Raw genomic sequence first — 15,477 nt, 5'->3', positions numbered from 1 at the left:
AACATTCTGATGATTTGTATGCTTAGAACAAATACAAAATAACTCTTCCACCTACATAGTGAACTCAGGTTCTCTCATCTATAGTTCTATTGCTTAAAAAAGATGAGGTATCTTTCAAAGAAGATTTAAAGAAAAATAACCTGCAATGACTAACTTAGGTTACTTCCCAGTTCATTACATACTTCTGCTGCAACATCTGTACGCATAAGACACTTCAAAATTTAGCTAACATAGCTAAAAGTTACAATATTGTTAAGTATTTTCTCACAATATCTCAATTTTAATGGGATATACAGGTAATTCTATCAATTACCATTTTACTTTTAATACATCTGTGTTTGGTACTCAAAACAATTTGAGTCCAGAGGTTAAAGCACTGGCTGGAGGCACAAACGTAGCACAACAGGTATCATGAAAGCTACTCTGTACATTCCTACTTTGTACTAGAAACTCAACATGCAACTTTCTTCTTTTCCAAAGTGGGACTTACCCCTTAAAAATTGTCAGCTCCCTGATGGCTGCATGAAATGGGGAAAAGTTCCCTTGATATTATGTGCAATCCAAACTTCTCATGCTAGAAACAAAATTTCTAAATGCTGAATGTTAGTATAGCCTTACAGATGTTTATATAGAAATGGACCAAACTAAGCTCATTTCAACACCGTGACATCAGGATGTTCTAAGATCTCTCTAAGAAATACCTTCCTTTATTTTCTTCCATGCTGCAAGGGAAAAGTCATTCTAAACATATACAATAGTTGAAGAGCATTTCTAACAGTTTGGAGTTCCACATAAAAAAAGAAATTGAGAAATATTTAATGTTTCTGATGTAGAGAAATATTTAATGCAATAGAATTTCTTCTCAAAGTAAGTACACATGTATTAGTGTGCATGCTATTGTGAAATAGTCACTTTCACAGCTAATCAGATTAAGTTAAAGAGTTATGTTTTCCAAAGGAGCTGCTACAGTAGTACAGTGTAACTGCAGTATGCCACATCTAAAGAGTCTCCCAAGAGAGACTGGAACAAACATCAGAACTCACAGCTTAGAGGCTATTTAACAGGTCAGTTTTTTAATACAAAAGTGCTAATATCACAAGGTCCAGTATGAGTGGCTTTTACATCCAACATTCTGTACATACATTACAGAAGTTCTATATGCCCTTCTATTTTTTTCACTGCTTCACAAGCTTGAGGGACTTCATATCACTTCCCATTCATCTTCAAAATCATCAGGGTGAAGCAGAACAGAAGTATCGTTTTTCTGCTGGTTATGGGAATGGCTAAAGGTCTTAGTGAGGCGCTGGAGAAGGGATCCTGAAGTACTGATCGCCCACAGTTCATCCAGAGGGGTCACTGTAGAGCATGAATTAGACATCTTATAATAACAGTACAAGGGTCCAGTAACATTAGATAAATAACATTTGGATTTATTTTTTTTCTAATTGTACCTAGGGAAGGTTTTTACTGATGTGATAAAAGCTCCTTGATGAAACTGCCAGGCCACGAAGCTCTCCCTGCGTATGGTCAGCTTGAACACCATCAGGCAGAAATCAAAGCAGACATCACAACGCTTTTGAATTAGCACACAGAACCAACTTGCCTGTTAAACGTGCGACACTTCCAGGAATCTTCTTCCAGTAGTCACCTGCTGGATTCTTGTCAGTAATACCGTAACGACGAGCCACATCTCCGTTCGGACAGCGTGCCCAAACGGTCCTTGTACTTATAGCCAGCTCACATGCCTGCAAACCTAAAGATAACCATCAAAAGGCAATAATCACAAGCTTTCTTTTGTACTAAATATACTCACTGAAAAGCTTAATAGGACGGCAAGACTGTAATATTTTTATATCCTCTTACATTAATATTAGAAAGGAACTTTCTGTTATAAAAGGCAGACAGAAATAACTAAATTTCCCTGTACGCTTCCTAAGAAAGGACTGGCAAGATGACAATGCGGGACTGCATTTTTCCTTCCGCTAACTTTAGGGGAGTAGAACAGAGAAGCTTCAAATAGCATCTGAGCTTCTGGCCCTGTGTAAACAGAGTATAAGAATGAAGGCCACTTGCAGTACACAGAGCACTTACAAAGAAGAAGGCTTTTTAACTGTGGACTTTGTAGACATGGCATCTATCTACTGACCATACTGATCTCGCAGTGTGGATACGCTCTGCTCTGTGGCCACAGCCAGAAGCAATGACCAGATAGTCTTTACAAACCTATTTCTGGAACCTCCACTGTATTTTACTACCAGATAGTAAAATCTGAAATTTATAACATTAGTTTGCCTAAAAATGGTTAACATCATAGACGTTGTGGGCATCAGCGTTTGGTTGGTTTTGTTTTTTTTTTGTTGGTTTTTTTCATTCCTCCTCACAATAAAGCAAGTTCTCTGCAACTGAAGTGCCATGCACTTTGAAATATCTTTACAAAGCAGACAGCATCAATAAATGGTTATTTAAAAAGGGGCAACTAAAATATAATTTTACATAAATGCAAGGCAAAAATATAATTACTTAAATCAGAATGCATCCAGAACACAGGATTAACAGAAAGATGTGCAAAATAACATTAAGTTCCTGTTAGCCACATCTAGATGGGAACTCCTGTGTTATATCACTTTTCAGTACAAAACTTCTGAAAGCACAGTGGTTTCCTATTGCTTAGGAACACTACTTTAATCCTAACTCAAAGGTAAATGTGGCATTTATTAATCCAGCAGCAGCAGCCTGAAATAGCACACAATATAAATTCATGCCAGAATCAGATTTCTCTTCAGTTAACTATACAATGTGTTTAAGTAAAATCAAGATCTTCTTTCAAAGACAATCCTTATCAAACGCTTCACAGACGTTTCTATAAATAAACATACATGATTGCTGAGAAACATCTCTGATTTATACATTACTACCAAACTGAAAACGCAACATGGAAAAAAAAAATCACAGTGAGCAAACAGCAGAAAGCACAAGGAATTCATGCCTTAGGTTTGTTTTTTTTTTTTTTTTTTTTTTTTTTTTTTACCTGGTACATGCTCCCAGTCGGTGCCTACAGGCATTTCCTCTGTAATTCCCACTCGTACATGGACATTCCATTTGCTGTCAATGGCCCACAACATCTGATCGTTTGGACTTGAGTGAATGCTGACCAAGTTGATTCCTACTGGCTGTAAAATTCAAGTGCAGTATTTAAATTTAGTACATATCTATATCTATATCTATATATATAGGTCTGAATGTCTCATCTCAGCAACGGTACAGTGAACTGCCCTCTTCCCCATATGTCATTTTATAGGAATACAACTGTGGAATTCACCACAGCCCACTGCAGTATTGGAGCAGCCACACCTGTAGAATATCCACACCACTATCTATTGGCAAGCCCAAGTGACACACTCTTCCCATTCTCCTTTATTCTATTTGCTCTGATGGAAATCTGTCTTAACTACCGGCAAAAATCAGTTTTACTGACCAAAGAATTTTAAAGAGATCAAAACAACAGTGATAATTCTGTGGCTGATATATTTAGCTAACAGGTTTAGTGAATGCAAATATCCCTTTGGTGGTGGGGAAGGAAGGGAAAGCCACACAATTTAAATAAAATGCAGGTAAGAAAAGGATTTTTCTCCCCGTCAGCTCAAAAAACGTTCCACCAGAGACAACAGTAAGATGCCCTGAAATATGTCATCATCTGACAAAAGCACTGCATTTCTCACAATAACCTCACAGGCCTAAGCTCAATAGCCAGTGTGACAAACCTAAGAGCAAGCTGCTCTTTGTGCATATTAACATATAAAGAGGAATACAGAATCATAATCTCTGTGTTTATAAGAACACGCAACCCAATGCCAGATGGCCTTCTGTGTACATAACAGTTACCTGCTTTGTTCTTGCTTTTGAAATTGTGCTGCTAACATGGGTCTGATCCAGTTATAACTAAGTTTGACTTAAAACTCCAAACCAATCCTGTCTATTTAGGTTTTAAGACCTTTGACAGACTGCCTTCTTGTGTTTGTGCTCTCATCAGGTATTTGCACATGCTGGAAGCATGGAGCTAGTAGAGACTTGAAGAAATGTTTGCATTTCTGGTCACAGTAAATTGACAAAGGCTGCAAGTTGAACACTTACAGAAAAATGCTATTTGTATTGAATAGTAATGAATACATAGAATATGTAAGTACCTGGTTACTTTCAAGTTGTTATTCTGTCATGTTACAAATAAATTACTAGATTGCAAAAAAAAAAAAACCAACAACCAAAAACACCAGCAGAAAAAACAAACAAAAAAACATCCTCCAACACCATCACCAACCCTCCCCCCCATCTCCCATGAGCTGACATTGAGGAAAGGGAAAGAAAAAAATAAAATAACCCATGGAATATGCCCTGTCTTGCTGCCTCTACACCTGCAGTCATCCTCACAACTGTTTCCCTTCCTCTTTTCCTCCCTCTTTTCTAATTTGTCTCTATGATTACTTTGATTCTGGCTCCTTCCTTCAGCCTGCTCGCCTCCCCACATCACTGCCATGCAGTGCATCTCACCACAGTGCTGTTTCCAGCTTCATCACATCACTCTGTATTTCTGATGTTGTGGTCCCTGCTTTCAAGGAAGCTGTGCAATTAGTAACAGCTTATGCAGACTGAGTACAAACTGTGAAGAGCAGCCTGGTGCGACCCTTGTTACTGATCTGTTGGGATCTATGCACCTTGCTCTCCACTCTCCCATATCAGGAAATCATTCCTCTCTTCCTCTATCGTTTGCCTAAAGGAGAACTCCCTTAGAAATAACTGGAGGAATATTTTCATCCAGAAAGACTTACTGAGTGCTTATGCCTAGCTTCTAAGCCTATGCATTACTACAGAATTACTGGTACTACAAGCTAGGTAAAGCAAATAAAATATCCCAAAGGGGTTGCATAAAAGGAGTTGCACCACAGAGAGCTAGACAGCTTCCGCTTCAACTGCAGGCTTAAGTATAATCAAACTACCTCTACCCAACCCTGCAGCACTGATGTATCCAAGAAATAAATGGAATTTATGGAGTCCTAATAAATCTACAAGCTTGGACAAAAATTTTTGTCATTCTTTGGCTTTCTTTAAATAAACTGTTCTCTTTTTGAGTTTTCCCACTTCTCTGGATATTCTGCTTTTGGTTACTTAGTTCTTTCTGACAAACTTGCATCAAGGAAATAATCCTCCTATTCACTGTCATTACAAAAGATCCAGGCAAGACAGTGATGGCAGCATCCAGTGCTCTTAGAAGAGAAGTCCCTACTCCACTGCAGCTTTCTGACGTGCCACTGGCAGTAGAGGACAGGACCTATAGGACAGCTAGTGATGTGATACCCAATAGCTCTGGGAACAAAGCAGTGACAAGACACCGTGAAACAGGGACAGGCAATTCTGAGAGGTGTTAAACACACCAGATGGCTACACATCCTCCACAAATACACATCCTCCTGTCCTCTGGTCTTGCACCTTACTTACAAGAACCTCGGTCTCTCTCCATCTTTTGCTAACAAAGATTTCCCAATACATCATGTACTGCCACACAAGCCAACTATGTATTTTTCAGTACTTCAAGTTACATGCTAAGAGCTGTGAATATCTTAATTGTCTGCTATAAACAAGAATCATGAAAAATAGTCTGCTAGCACTCACGTGTCTGATGACAAAACAGTGCTGACAAAATGAAGTAAACTTGAAGTTGCCCATTAACCTTGTAATTCTACGCAAATCATTTCCATTCCTTTTGCAGACCACCAAGAAATTTTCAGTGCAAGCCCTCTGTTTAAACAATGGAATCAAATAAAATCTAAAATAAAAACTAATGCAGCCTTCCATCCCTGAACTACTACTCAGAAGTCCTGTCTTGTTGTAGTTGCTTCAGTCACAGATGAACCCAAAACAGTTCCCTGTCAAGGAGAGTGCATGCATCACCAAAAAGGCATCAGAATGCATTCCAAGTCACTATTCAGACATATATTGGCAGGCCTCCACTATCTCTTTTCTTCTGCAAATACCCAGGATGAGAAAGACTAAACATAATATTCTCAGCCTCATTAAATCCCTTTTCCCTCTTTTTTAAGATAATGGTTTAGTGGTTGCAAGCAGCATGGGTGTTCTACTCGCATTCAAAAGACAGAAAAACCTTCAGATCCTCCAAGGCCAGGATGAAAGAGTATCACATCTGAGATATTTCCCCCACTATCAAGCACTATCTGTAGATCAGACTAATATGACTATTTTGATTGCTAATAGACATCCAGACCTTACAAAGTAGCATGACAAAGAAAGAATACAACTTAGATTCTGTAATATAAACCCGACTGCTGCACGTTATTTTCAGAGCTTCATTTGAAAGATGGTGAAAGTGTTTTACAACCACTAGATATCAAGAAAGCACAAGCAATGTGAGAGCAGTACCAAAGAGAATGGTTTGCACTCAGTCTTCAAGGAGAGCAGATTGCTAAATTAATTACCTCTTTTTTTCTCTGTAGAAAAGTTCAAGGCAGTATACAAGAGCAGGAAAGATTACGAATCTATGTTTAGTCTTCCTGGAAGCCACATGTTTTTCAGTAATGCTGCCATAGAATTGTCAGAGATTATTTATTGACTCGAAAACTAGAGCATTCTTTTCCTCAGAAGCCTTACAACAAGCAGCATGACTCCTTCCTCCACTTTTAGCCTTCAGTGAGTAAACAGACCACAGCCTTAGCTCCATACCTCCAGTTAACGGCTAGTGCAACCAAGAAGAAAGGGCAAGAAGGCATGGAGTCTGTTCTCTTGATGTTGGTCGACTTTTAGTTTTTATCCCAACCATTTTCTCACAGAAATATGCAAGAGACTACAACACATGGCATCAATTCCTAGAAAAGGTCACATCAAACCCATGTGACTATTCAACACACTAAAGCTCCAGCAGGTCCATAACATATTTCCAGAATATTTAGTACAACAGCTGCTTCTTACAGGCAATGAAAATTATTATAATAATGCAAAGCATTACAGCACTAGCTAAAAGAAACACAAGCAGACTGCAAGAGCTCAGATTTGAGGCTGCTAGCGGTATTGAGCAACTGAAAGTATGAAAAGGAAAGCTTCTCACTGTTTCTGTTTCAGTGTTAGTTAAGTCTTGTCAGAAAGCAAATAAAGATTTTTATTTCAGAAGGATTTGGAAAAATCGTCTGCTCGGTTTTCTGAGTGTGTGTCATTTTGTGTATCCTTTTAGTGAACCAAGGCTTCTGGTGCTGATAACAATTGCTATCGAATGTGACAGGCTACATGTGTGCTTTTCTGAACATGATGATAGCAATGCCTTAAAACAAGTACCAGAAGGATCCAAAGCAGTAAAATACAGTGAAACACAGTGACAACAGTTGCTCCTAACTTGCAATAAAAAGGAAGACAGTAAGCACCAAGCAATGGACATGAAACAACTTTAGTAAAATGCTTAAAGTGCATTTCTGTAATGTACAAGAAAGTTGCATGTCTATGGAGAATAGTATATATTTGAAGTTGAACACTGTGGCATTCTGAATAAGCTAAGCAAAGCACTCAGCAGTAGGAGCTTTGATCCCATATGGTTATTTGCAACCCACCTCAATACAGCTAGTGTGACTGCTGCCAATTGCAGTTTTCCTTTACATCTTCTTGAAAACAGTGGGGAGAGGATTTCCTGGAGGAATGGCTTTGGGAGGCTTCGCATGAGTAAATACAGGTAAGTAGAAGGCCTCATGTTTTGCATCTCAATCTAAATATAATTGACCTAATGAAAGATAGTTCCTGTACAACTCTCTTCTTAGCATCACCCCAAAGTAGAATTCACAGCAGTGCACAAAGACATCTACACAACAGTTAAGTAGAGCAAGCTATTCTGTGCTAGCAAAAACAGTCTGGAAAGAACAGTCATGTGGATTATGCACCAGAAATAATAGTTTTCCACAGCAAGTATTTTCAACACTAGCGTGGATGATTCTGAAGTATAAATGACAAAGCATTCCCAGCAGAAAAAATTCCTCACCCTTCAGATATCCAGTCCTTGCATAATTGTTTCAAAAGAGCCCCTATTACAGTTCAGCTTTGATTTAAAAAAAAAAAGTGCTCATCACTTCCTCCTGTGAAGCACGACTTAACAGAGAACTGGCCTTAACAGGAACCTCACCAAAAAATGCAACAGCAAAGCAGGGAAGAAAGTCTTCAGATTAGTACTGTGTGTTCTGTACGGTAAGCTGAGCTCAAAGATAGGAAAGGAAACAAAGACCTGGCAACCATTTCTAACTGACATTTGTAAGGCATAACCACTCTCCTTATGCTGAACATAGATTATGAAAACTGAAGGTTTAGAAAAGAAAGGAAATCCACTGTGCACTCATTTTTGCACACAGACAGAATGACATAGAAATCAGTAAAATTTCAAATGCCATTTCTAACAGTTGCTCCTTAGTTTTAAGAATTTTTGAATAACAGTGAAAGGGTGAACAATCCATAACTTAGCTTTGTTCCTTTAGTGTGTGTATATGGAAAAGATAGAATCTTTACTGATCTTGGGGAAGCTATCTGCTCTCAATTGCAATCTCAAGCTTAAAACAGAAAGGCAATTAGTTGGCTGTTTATGGGAACAGTAATCAAAGATTTTCTAACTTGAAAAGTCTATATTGCAAGAGTTCATTTTATGGCAAACTGAGTTAAGCAGCACTCTGCTGCCAACCCCGGGAGCTACAAAGAATCAAAAAAGCTTTATGCAGCAGTTGAGCAGCAAATGTCTTTTCAAATAACTTCCTTCCACCATTTGGACAGATATTTAAATAAGCCTCTTGATTTAATAAAAGAGCTTTTACAATTTCATTTTCTATAATATTTTGCTTATGAAAGAGCACGGAGTAGTAATTAAGAAAATTGCAATTAATAAAATGTTTATTTTTAGACTAAGATAGATTGTTTACAATAGACTGCAACTCATTACAAATATTTGTCCTCATCTTTGCATCCATTTGCATCCATCCACTCTTAAATAAAAGTTCTACTTATCTAACAGAACCCTTAATGTAGACTTTAAAAAGCATTTCTCAAAATCAGATTTTTCTTCAGCACCTTTTTCAGTATGTGCCCAAAATCAAACCCCAAACTTATTAAGAACTACTTTCAAAGGGACCTTCAACTTTTAGAGATCTGTCAAAACAATGTTTCAGGTGAAAGTAATTTTTAACTTCTAATCAACCTGTGCTTTACAATAACCCATGTTAGTCTTATTGACTGTATTAATCTTTTCTCTGGTTTCTGACTGTTTCTTTAGATGACAAATTTAAAAAGCATTACATTTAATGAATATACGTGCAGCCTCATACACTCACACTCCATAATATCTATGTTAATATTTATGCTGCTTGCTCAGTATTTGTATTTTATTATGTATTTATGTTACTAATTATGTATTTATGCAACTAAATGTGAATGTAAACCTTTTTAAACGACATTTATTTATAATTTATCATATATTTGTATCATGGCATTTATTTATACTAAATACAATTACATTTAAAGTAAATGCAGACAATGGTTTTATTTTGAATATTAAGAGTGGAATGAAAAACACTTTCAATTTCCTAGACTAAAACCATTTCATCAAGGAGTTTTGATCAGCTTTGTCAATGCCTTTAAAGCTGCTTCTGAAAAGCAGCTTAACTACATAATTTTGACATTTAAACCACAGAATAAAACGGATGAAGTGCAGAAGACTACAAGACTATATAACTACTACTGTTCACGATACTGTAGTATCATCAATCACTTCTTTCTCTCATCCACAACTTCAGAAGACGGGGAGCAGAGAACACAAAACGCTGCTTTTCATGAAGAGATACTGCAGTCAGGACTTATGAAGGGAGCAAAAAAGTGAGAACAGCTCTGGTCCAGATTTCGAAAAAGCCATATGGAATCACAGAACAAAAACTGAACTGGAATTATATTCACTGTTTTTGCATAAAATCTAAACAGAGCTATTGTCCCCAAGTACATCTGTGAAGCTGTGCAATAGCAGATGCTGCTCAATTACAGCACTCCTCAAACAAGAAGTGACACTGTGCAAGCAGAACCTATAGCTGCTCACGAGTCATGAGATCTGGGATATGGCAGGTCACATCAGTTTTGACATTTACTAGGGAACGAAATATCCACAGTCGGTTTTAAATTATGTTATTTGAGAATGCTCCTGCACTTAAAGCAAGTGAAAGGCAATTTCCATTTCCTTCTTCAAGCAGAAAATGAGCGAATCGCTCACAAATACTTCTTACAATCCTTCTGCTGTTGTGAAGATAAAGTGATGAAGCATGAATGATGTCAAAGTCAATTAAGGAACAGATAGCAGCTACTAAGAAGCAAATATTCTTCACTGAACAGTCCACTTCTCAGTCATTTGTTGTATATGTTATCCAAACACTGAGCTAGGATTTGGAGATAATTTTCAAGTTCATGTTCTCTTATTTTGCATTTAACCTTTGCAAAAGCATGGATGGTTGCTCCCTCAGTACTTTAATGATTTGTTTCTATGCGCTGGAATTGTCTCAAAACAAGCATGTAATCCACAAGTTTTCATCTCTGCAAGCAATGTTTGAATATTTGCCCTTTTATATTGACTCATTAGAGTTTGCAATGTCAGGAATTGGCATGATAACAAAAAGAGAATGACAGTGCTCCAGGTGGCAGAAGGTTATCATTTTGGAAGGCAACATCCAAAACGACTGCCCATCTTCCTCAGCAAGCTGAAAGAAGTAACCTGATTTTCAACCTTTTCCAATTAAAGACCTTCTCCATAAGGAAATCACTGCTAAAGCCACAGCAATTCCCACCTTCTTGCAAACACCTTTGCATTGAGCAGTTTAACCAATTTCTACAGATTAAAGAATGCAGTCAGTACAGACAAAATAGTGTCACTGTTTTAAGGTTTCATGAAGTTATTTTCCTGGATAAACAAATATCTGCTAAGAAGATACTGCACAAATTTATATCTCTGTCTCTCTGCAGCTCAATTAAGTGGAATATGTTCCACCCCCTTTTAAGAGTATTATTCTTAGCCTCCCCTTCCTGCTGCCCTGCACCCTCTTAACAAGCAAACAACAAACATCCATTCTCCAGCAGTTAAATCTATCCCTTGTTGTATCACTTAAGTCATTTAATACTTATCAGCCTGCTCTGTTATTCTGCAAAACAAGATATCATTTCTCTAGGCTTGACTGACACATCCCCAACAGAGAAGAACTAGTCTAACCAGTGCTGTGCTAACTGATGAGATGCAAAGCTGCAGTTTCGTGTCCTGGCCCTTCTTTGCTGCTATAACCCAAGATTGACAGAAGTAACTTACTTTTGCTTATCTCCTAGCAGCCAAAGAGAATGATGTTAAAAAAACCAAACAAAACACACACACAAAAAACTACTGCAACTACACTGCCAAGGACTTACTTTTATGTCTTAGTGTGATCTTTTAAAAGTACCACATATTTCAAAATCTTCAGAAGAAATTCTGTAACACTACAGAACGTAAATTGAATGTGCAAACAAATCTAGTGCTACTAGATCAGCAGACAGCTCAACTGATTTTGTGCCAAGGAGCAAAGAATGAAATTGGTACTCAGAGGTCAACTCTCTTACAGCAGTCCCAAACCATGATACAGAATTACACCCATTTCACAGCTTGACTTCCTGAGCATTTGAGCAGCACTGAGGTTTAAGAAGAGATTAAATAAGAAAACAGACACTGGAGGAAATTATTTTGTCCACTCTGTATTCAGAAAATACGGTCCTAGAATACTTTAGAAGGCTTTTTTCCACCCTGATCCCCCCAGCTGGCAGGTAGAAAGGATCCCTTCCTTGCATGTTCTGAGAACAAGGGAGGAAAAGAAATGCAGTTGTACTGAACAGTTCTAACCACTGGGTGATAAGAAAAGTCCCTGGATCCAGGCACTGCACCCTGGCAAGCATCCCAGACTCACAAGGGTGAGAATAAAGGATGAGGCAGGAGGCACTATGCCATGAGCAAAGCCTTCCCACACCCTCTGCTTAATGCTGCTTTCTAGTCCAGCCTCTTGCCTAGCAAACAAGAAGGTATTCCACACACACTTCAAGGTTGCATTTTCCTACATGCCTACAAAGCTGCTGCATTACTATTAGAGAAATTTTTGGCTAAGAAAAAAAGTTTCCACTTTTGGAAAAAAGTGACTTGTAAGGCTTAGATGCATTTGTAATAAGGCAGCACATTCAGAGTACGTTGTACTGACTCTTTGACTGCGGGGTTGGTTCTCTCTTGTGAAGATAAGTAAACGTTGAAACTGAACACGTGGGGCAAACGTTTAAGACATACCATTAAAATCTGGCCCTATTGTTTTCCTTAAGTGTTAACTTATTCCTTTTTCAAAGGCATAGGGCTACAGCACTGTGTTATAAAGAATTCAAATCAACATTTTACCTGTATGGGTGGCTCAATCATTATCCATGCAGGAAGCATCAAGCTCGGGTTAAGAGGTTGGGTTCCTACACGGAAATAAACACCGCCACTGGTGTCACACGCCCAAACGTGCTGATTTCCACAGGCCAGGCTGATCAGCTTCACAGCTCCTAACAATAAAAAGGCTGTTAGCAACCTGGCGTTTTAATTTCACATTCGGTTAATAATGCGCACTTTCATTACTGCATATAATGATTAAAACCAAGCGGTACTACACATGAGGTATTTTTCTCTTAAATTTAAAAATAAATATCTAAAGTCACAGGATACTGCCACCTCTAAAGCACACTATGAGTATGCTATTAAAATAATCGAATTCAAGCAGAGGAAAAGTTCTGTAACAAATGTTATCAGTGTCTAGACAAACTTTCACATGACCTAATGTGAACTCCTCTCTGTATCTGGCCATGCCTATGTATTTTTCACAGTGTTCAGCCATACATTCAGCAATGAACATTCCTAATGCTACCAGTACTTTAAAAAATACAAGAGCACATGGATCGTACATCTCTGTGTTAACACACCAGTGTCACATTTGTAAATAAAGGAGTTGGTTTTCAAGTGGGTTTATATTCCATGTACATATCTATTATTTATTACATCTATGTCAGAAGCACAGCAGTATTTTAACTCTGTGCAAGTCAAACACAATGAAGACAAAGTTCCCAAATAAGTAAGTTTTGGAATTATTATTATTATTTCTTCATAAACAAATCACACCCATCAGTCTTGTTACTAAAAGTTGGTAAAGACAGAACTGCTAGCTAAGAGCCAGCTGGAACTCTTTCACGTTCATTTCAGAATAGCCATGTGATGTAATATATGTAACACTTCATTTATTTATTTATTTTCTTTATTTTGCCTTCCAGCACTGGGACAACACAATGCTAAGTAATGGAAAACATGTTCTACAGAAAGAGAGACTCAACCAGTGCAGATACACCACAGAAGGAATGCTCTGGTCGCGCTCCAAACTAAAGACTAAAAATAGGCCTTGCTGGTTGATAGAACATGCCAGCACCTCTTGGGGTATCCCATTCTTGGTAACAGTTTTCTATTTTGTGATGTGAATCTGGGAACAAATCCCTGTAAAGTACATCACTCAAGTAGAGGGTACGATTTTATCCCATAAGAAGGGGTTTAAAGACTTATTCATACAGAAGGCAATATTCAGGAAGGCTTGCTGGGGCAAGGAACAGGCAACAAACAGGACTACACAGCTTCTATCCTTTAGTTAACCGAAATTCTCAATATCTCAGCATCAACCAAAATTACTTAACTTTCTGAATCAATGGAATTTGAATTATCTCACCCTAGAACTCCCTTTCATTGTCCATCTTCCTATTGGGGAATGGCATATCATACAAAACCATACAGACAAACTTCAACTGCTTTGGGTAAGAACGTTCAGCACAACTTCCTGCTGCAGTCAGAGGCTTCACACTCAGCAACAAAGTCCAGCTTTTATTTAAAACGTTATGATTCCTTGGAACAAAGTACAACTGCTAGTAATGGCTTTGCCACATGATGTCTCAGCTGTTGAAGTGTTCTGATCCAAACAAGCATCACAGCCCTCAGACATGGAATCACATATCACCTACTCGGCATAGCTGATTTATTTACGTCTACAGTACAATTTGATATTCAAAAATGCAGTCCTTATGTAAATGTTTGGGGGTTTCTCTCTCTTCCCACTTACTGCTTTTACATTAGGAGAAGGTCGTGCTAACCACATTCAACCACTGTTTAGGAAAAAGTAGTGCAATTCAGAGACATTATTTATAATTAAGGCCTAAAGGTCACTCTACTGTGCTTAGAAACCTTGACAGAGGAGCCCTAATCAATTTACTAGATAGTACTCCCAATACTATCATTTCCACAGAGAATTCTGAATTTCACTTTACAGCAACTTGCTCTGTTTTTCTCAATTTACAGTCCTAACATTTCAGGAGTGAGAATAGACACACATTTGAACTATATATAAGTAGCAATAATTCTCTGGATTTCTTCAGTCCCATTAGTGCAATACAAGTCTGAGATTACAACAGTGGCTATGCAGCAGTGACCTACCCAGATGCAATTAACTGGAAAAGAAAGCAGGAAATTTTCTTCATACTTACTAATTAACCCACAGTACCAAGTTAGGCAAAATGTCTGAATTATTTCCTGGCCCCAGATTTCCGCAGTCTCACCAGAGTGTGCCACAAAGCTATCAGGAACAGCTGAATGTGATGGCTGAACCCCAGAACTGCTGAAGTCAGTACACCAGGTATTACAGTCTGCTAGCACTGACTGCCTTTACCAATGTTTTGAGATTTGCAAGCAACATCAAGGAGCTATTACTTCAGTTTTGCAGCTATTATCTAAACTGCTGGAAAGCAATGGCATCTTGAGGAAAATTTTAATCTCTACTGAGCAAGATGAGAAGGACGGTACAGACAAACCTACCCTGTAGGTCAGTAAAGACAAAAGGTGTCAGGTATTGCTTAAATTATGGTAAAATCAGTGATTTGGAACCCATTTATCAGGTCTGGAGAATATGTTTTATGACTGGTAGATAAATTCTTTTTAAAAGATGTTATTAGAAAAGTTTCAGGTGAAGTATACAAGAGATAAAATTGCTTATTGGGACAATGATGAATACTGCAATTAAAAATGGAAAAAATACAAAACAGCTTAAATTTATTCTAGCACAGAGTCTCCCCTTCTTTTACATTCTCTTGAAATAGGAATGCAGGTTATCAGAAAGAGAAGAGAGTATTCTAACAATCGAATTATCAAAGAAATAAATCCAATTAGAATACAACTGGGGAAGCTGGCAAGTGGCCAGAACTACTCTTAACTGTGATGCAAAGAGCCAAACTGTGAGGATATTTTAATGATCAAAATGTAGTCAGACAACCTTGCTCCTGTTCCTAACCAAATAAAAAGGGCAGTTAACCAGTAGCACATTCTCAACGTTATGCTGAATCATG

At 37.9% G+C, this 15,477-nt stretch overlaps 1 protein-coding gene across 1 annotated transcript in view; it reads right to left on the bottom strand.

The window, feature by feature from the left end:
* Positions 1–1,201: 1,201 nt before the first annotated feature.
* The window catches only part of TECPR2 (tectonin beta-propeller repeat containing 2), a gene marked incomplete at both ends in the record, with an annotated part of 33,790 nt that continues 19,514 nt past the window's right edge, over positions 1,202–15,477 (bottom strand). The window contains 4 exons of the mRNA XM_079536659.1: positions 1,202–1,356; positions 1,604–1,753; positions 3,029–3,170; positions 12,464–12,612. Coding sequence (XP_079392785.1) covers positions 1,202–1,356; positions 1,604–1,753; positions 3,029–3,170; positions 12,464–12,612 — 596 coding nt within the window. The remainder of the gene's footprint in view (positions 1,357–1,603; positions 1,754–3,028; positions 3,171–12,463; positions 12,613–15,477) is intronic.

Source organism: Tetrao urogallus (assembly GCF_951394365.1).
Source record: "Tetrao urogallus genome assembly, chromosome: 6".
NCBI classification, from domain to species: domain Eukaryota; kingdom Metazoa; phylum Chordata; class Aves; order Galliformes; family Phasianidae; genus Tetrao; species Tetrao urogallus.
The sequence above is the reverse complement of the archived record's forward strand: the minus strand, read 5'-3'. Positions and strand labels throughout refer to the sequence as shown.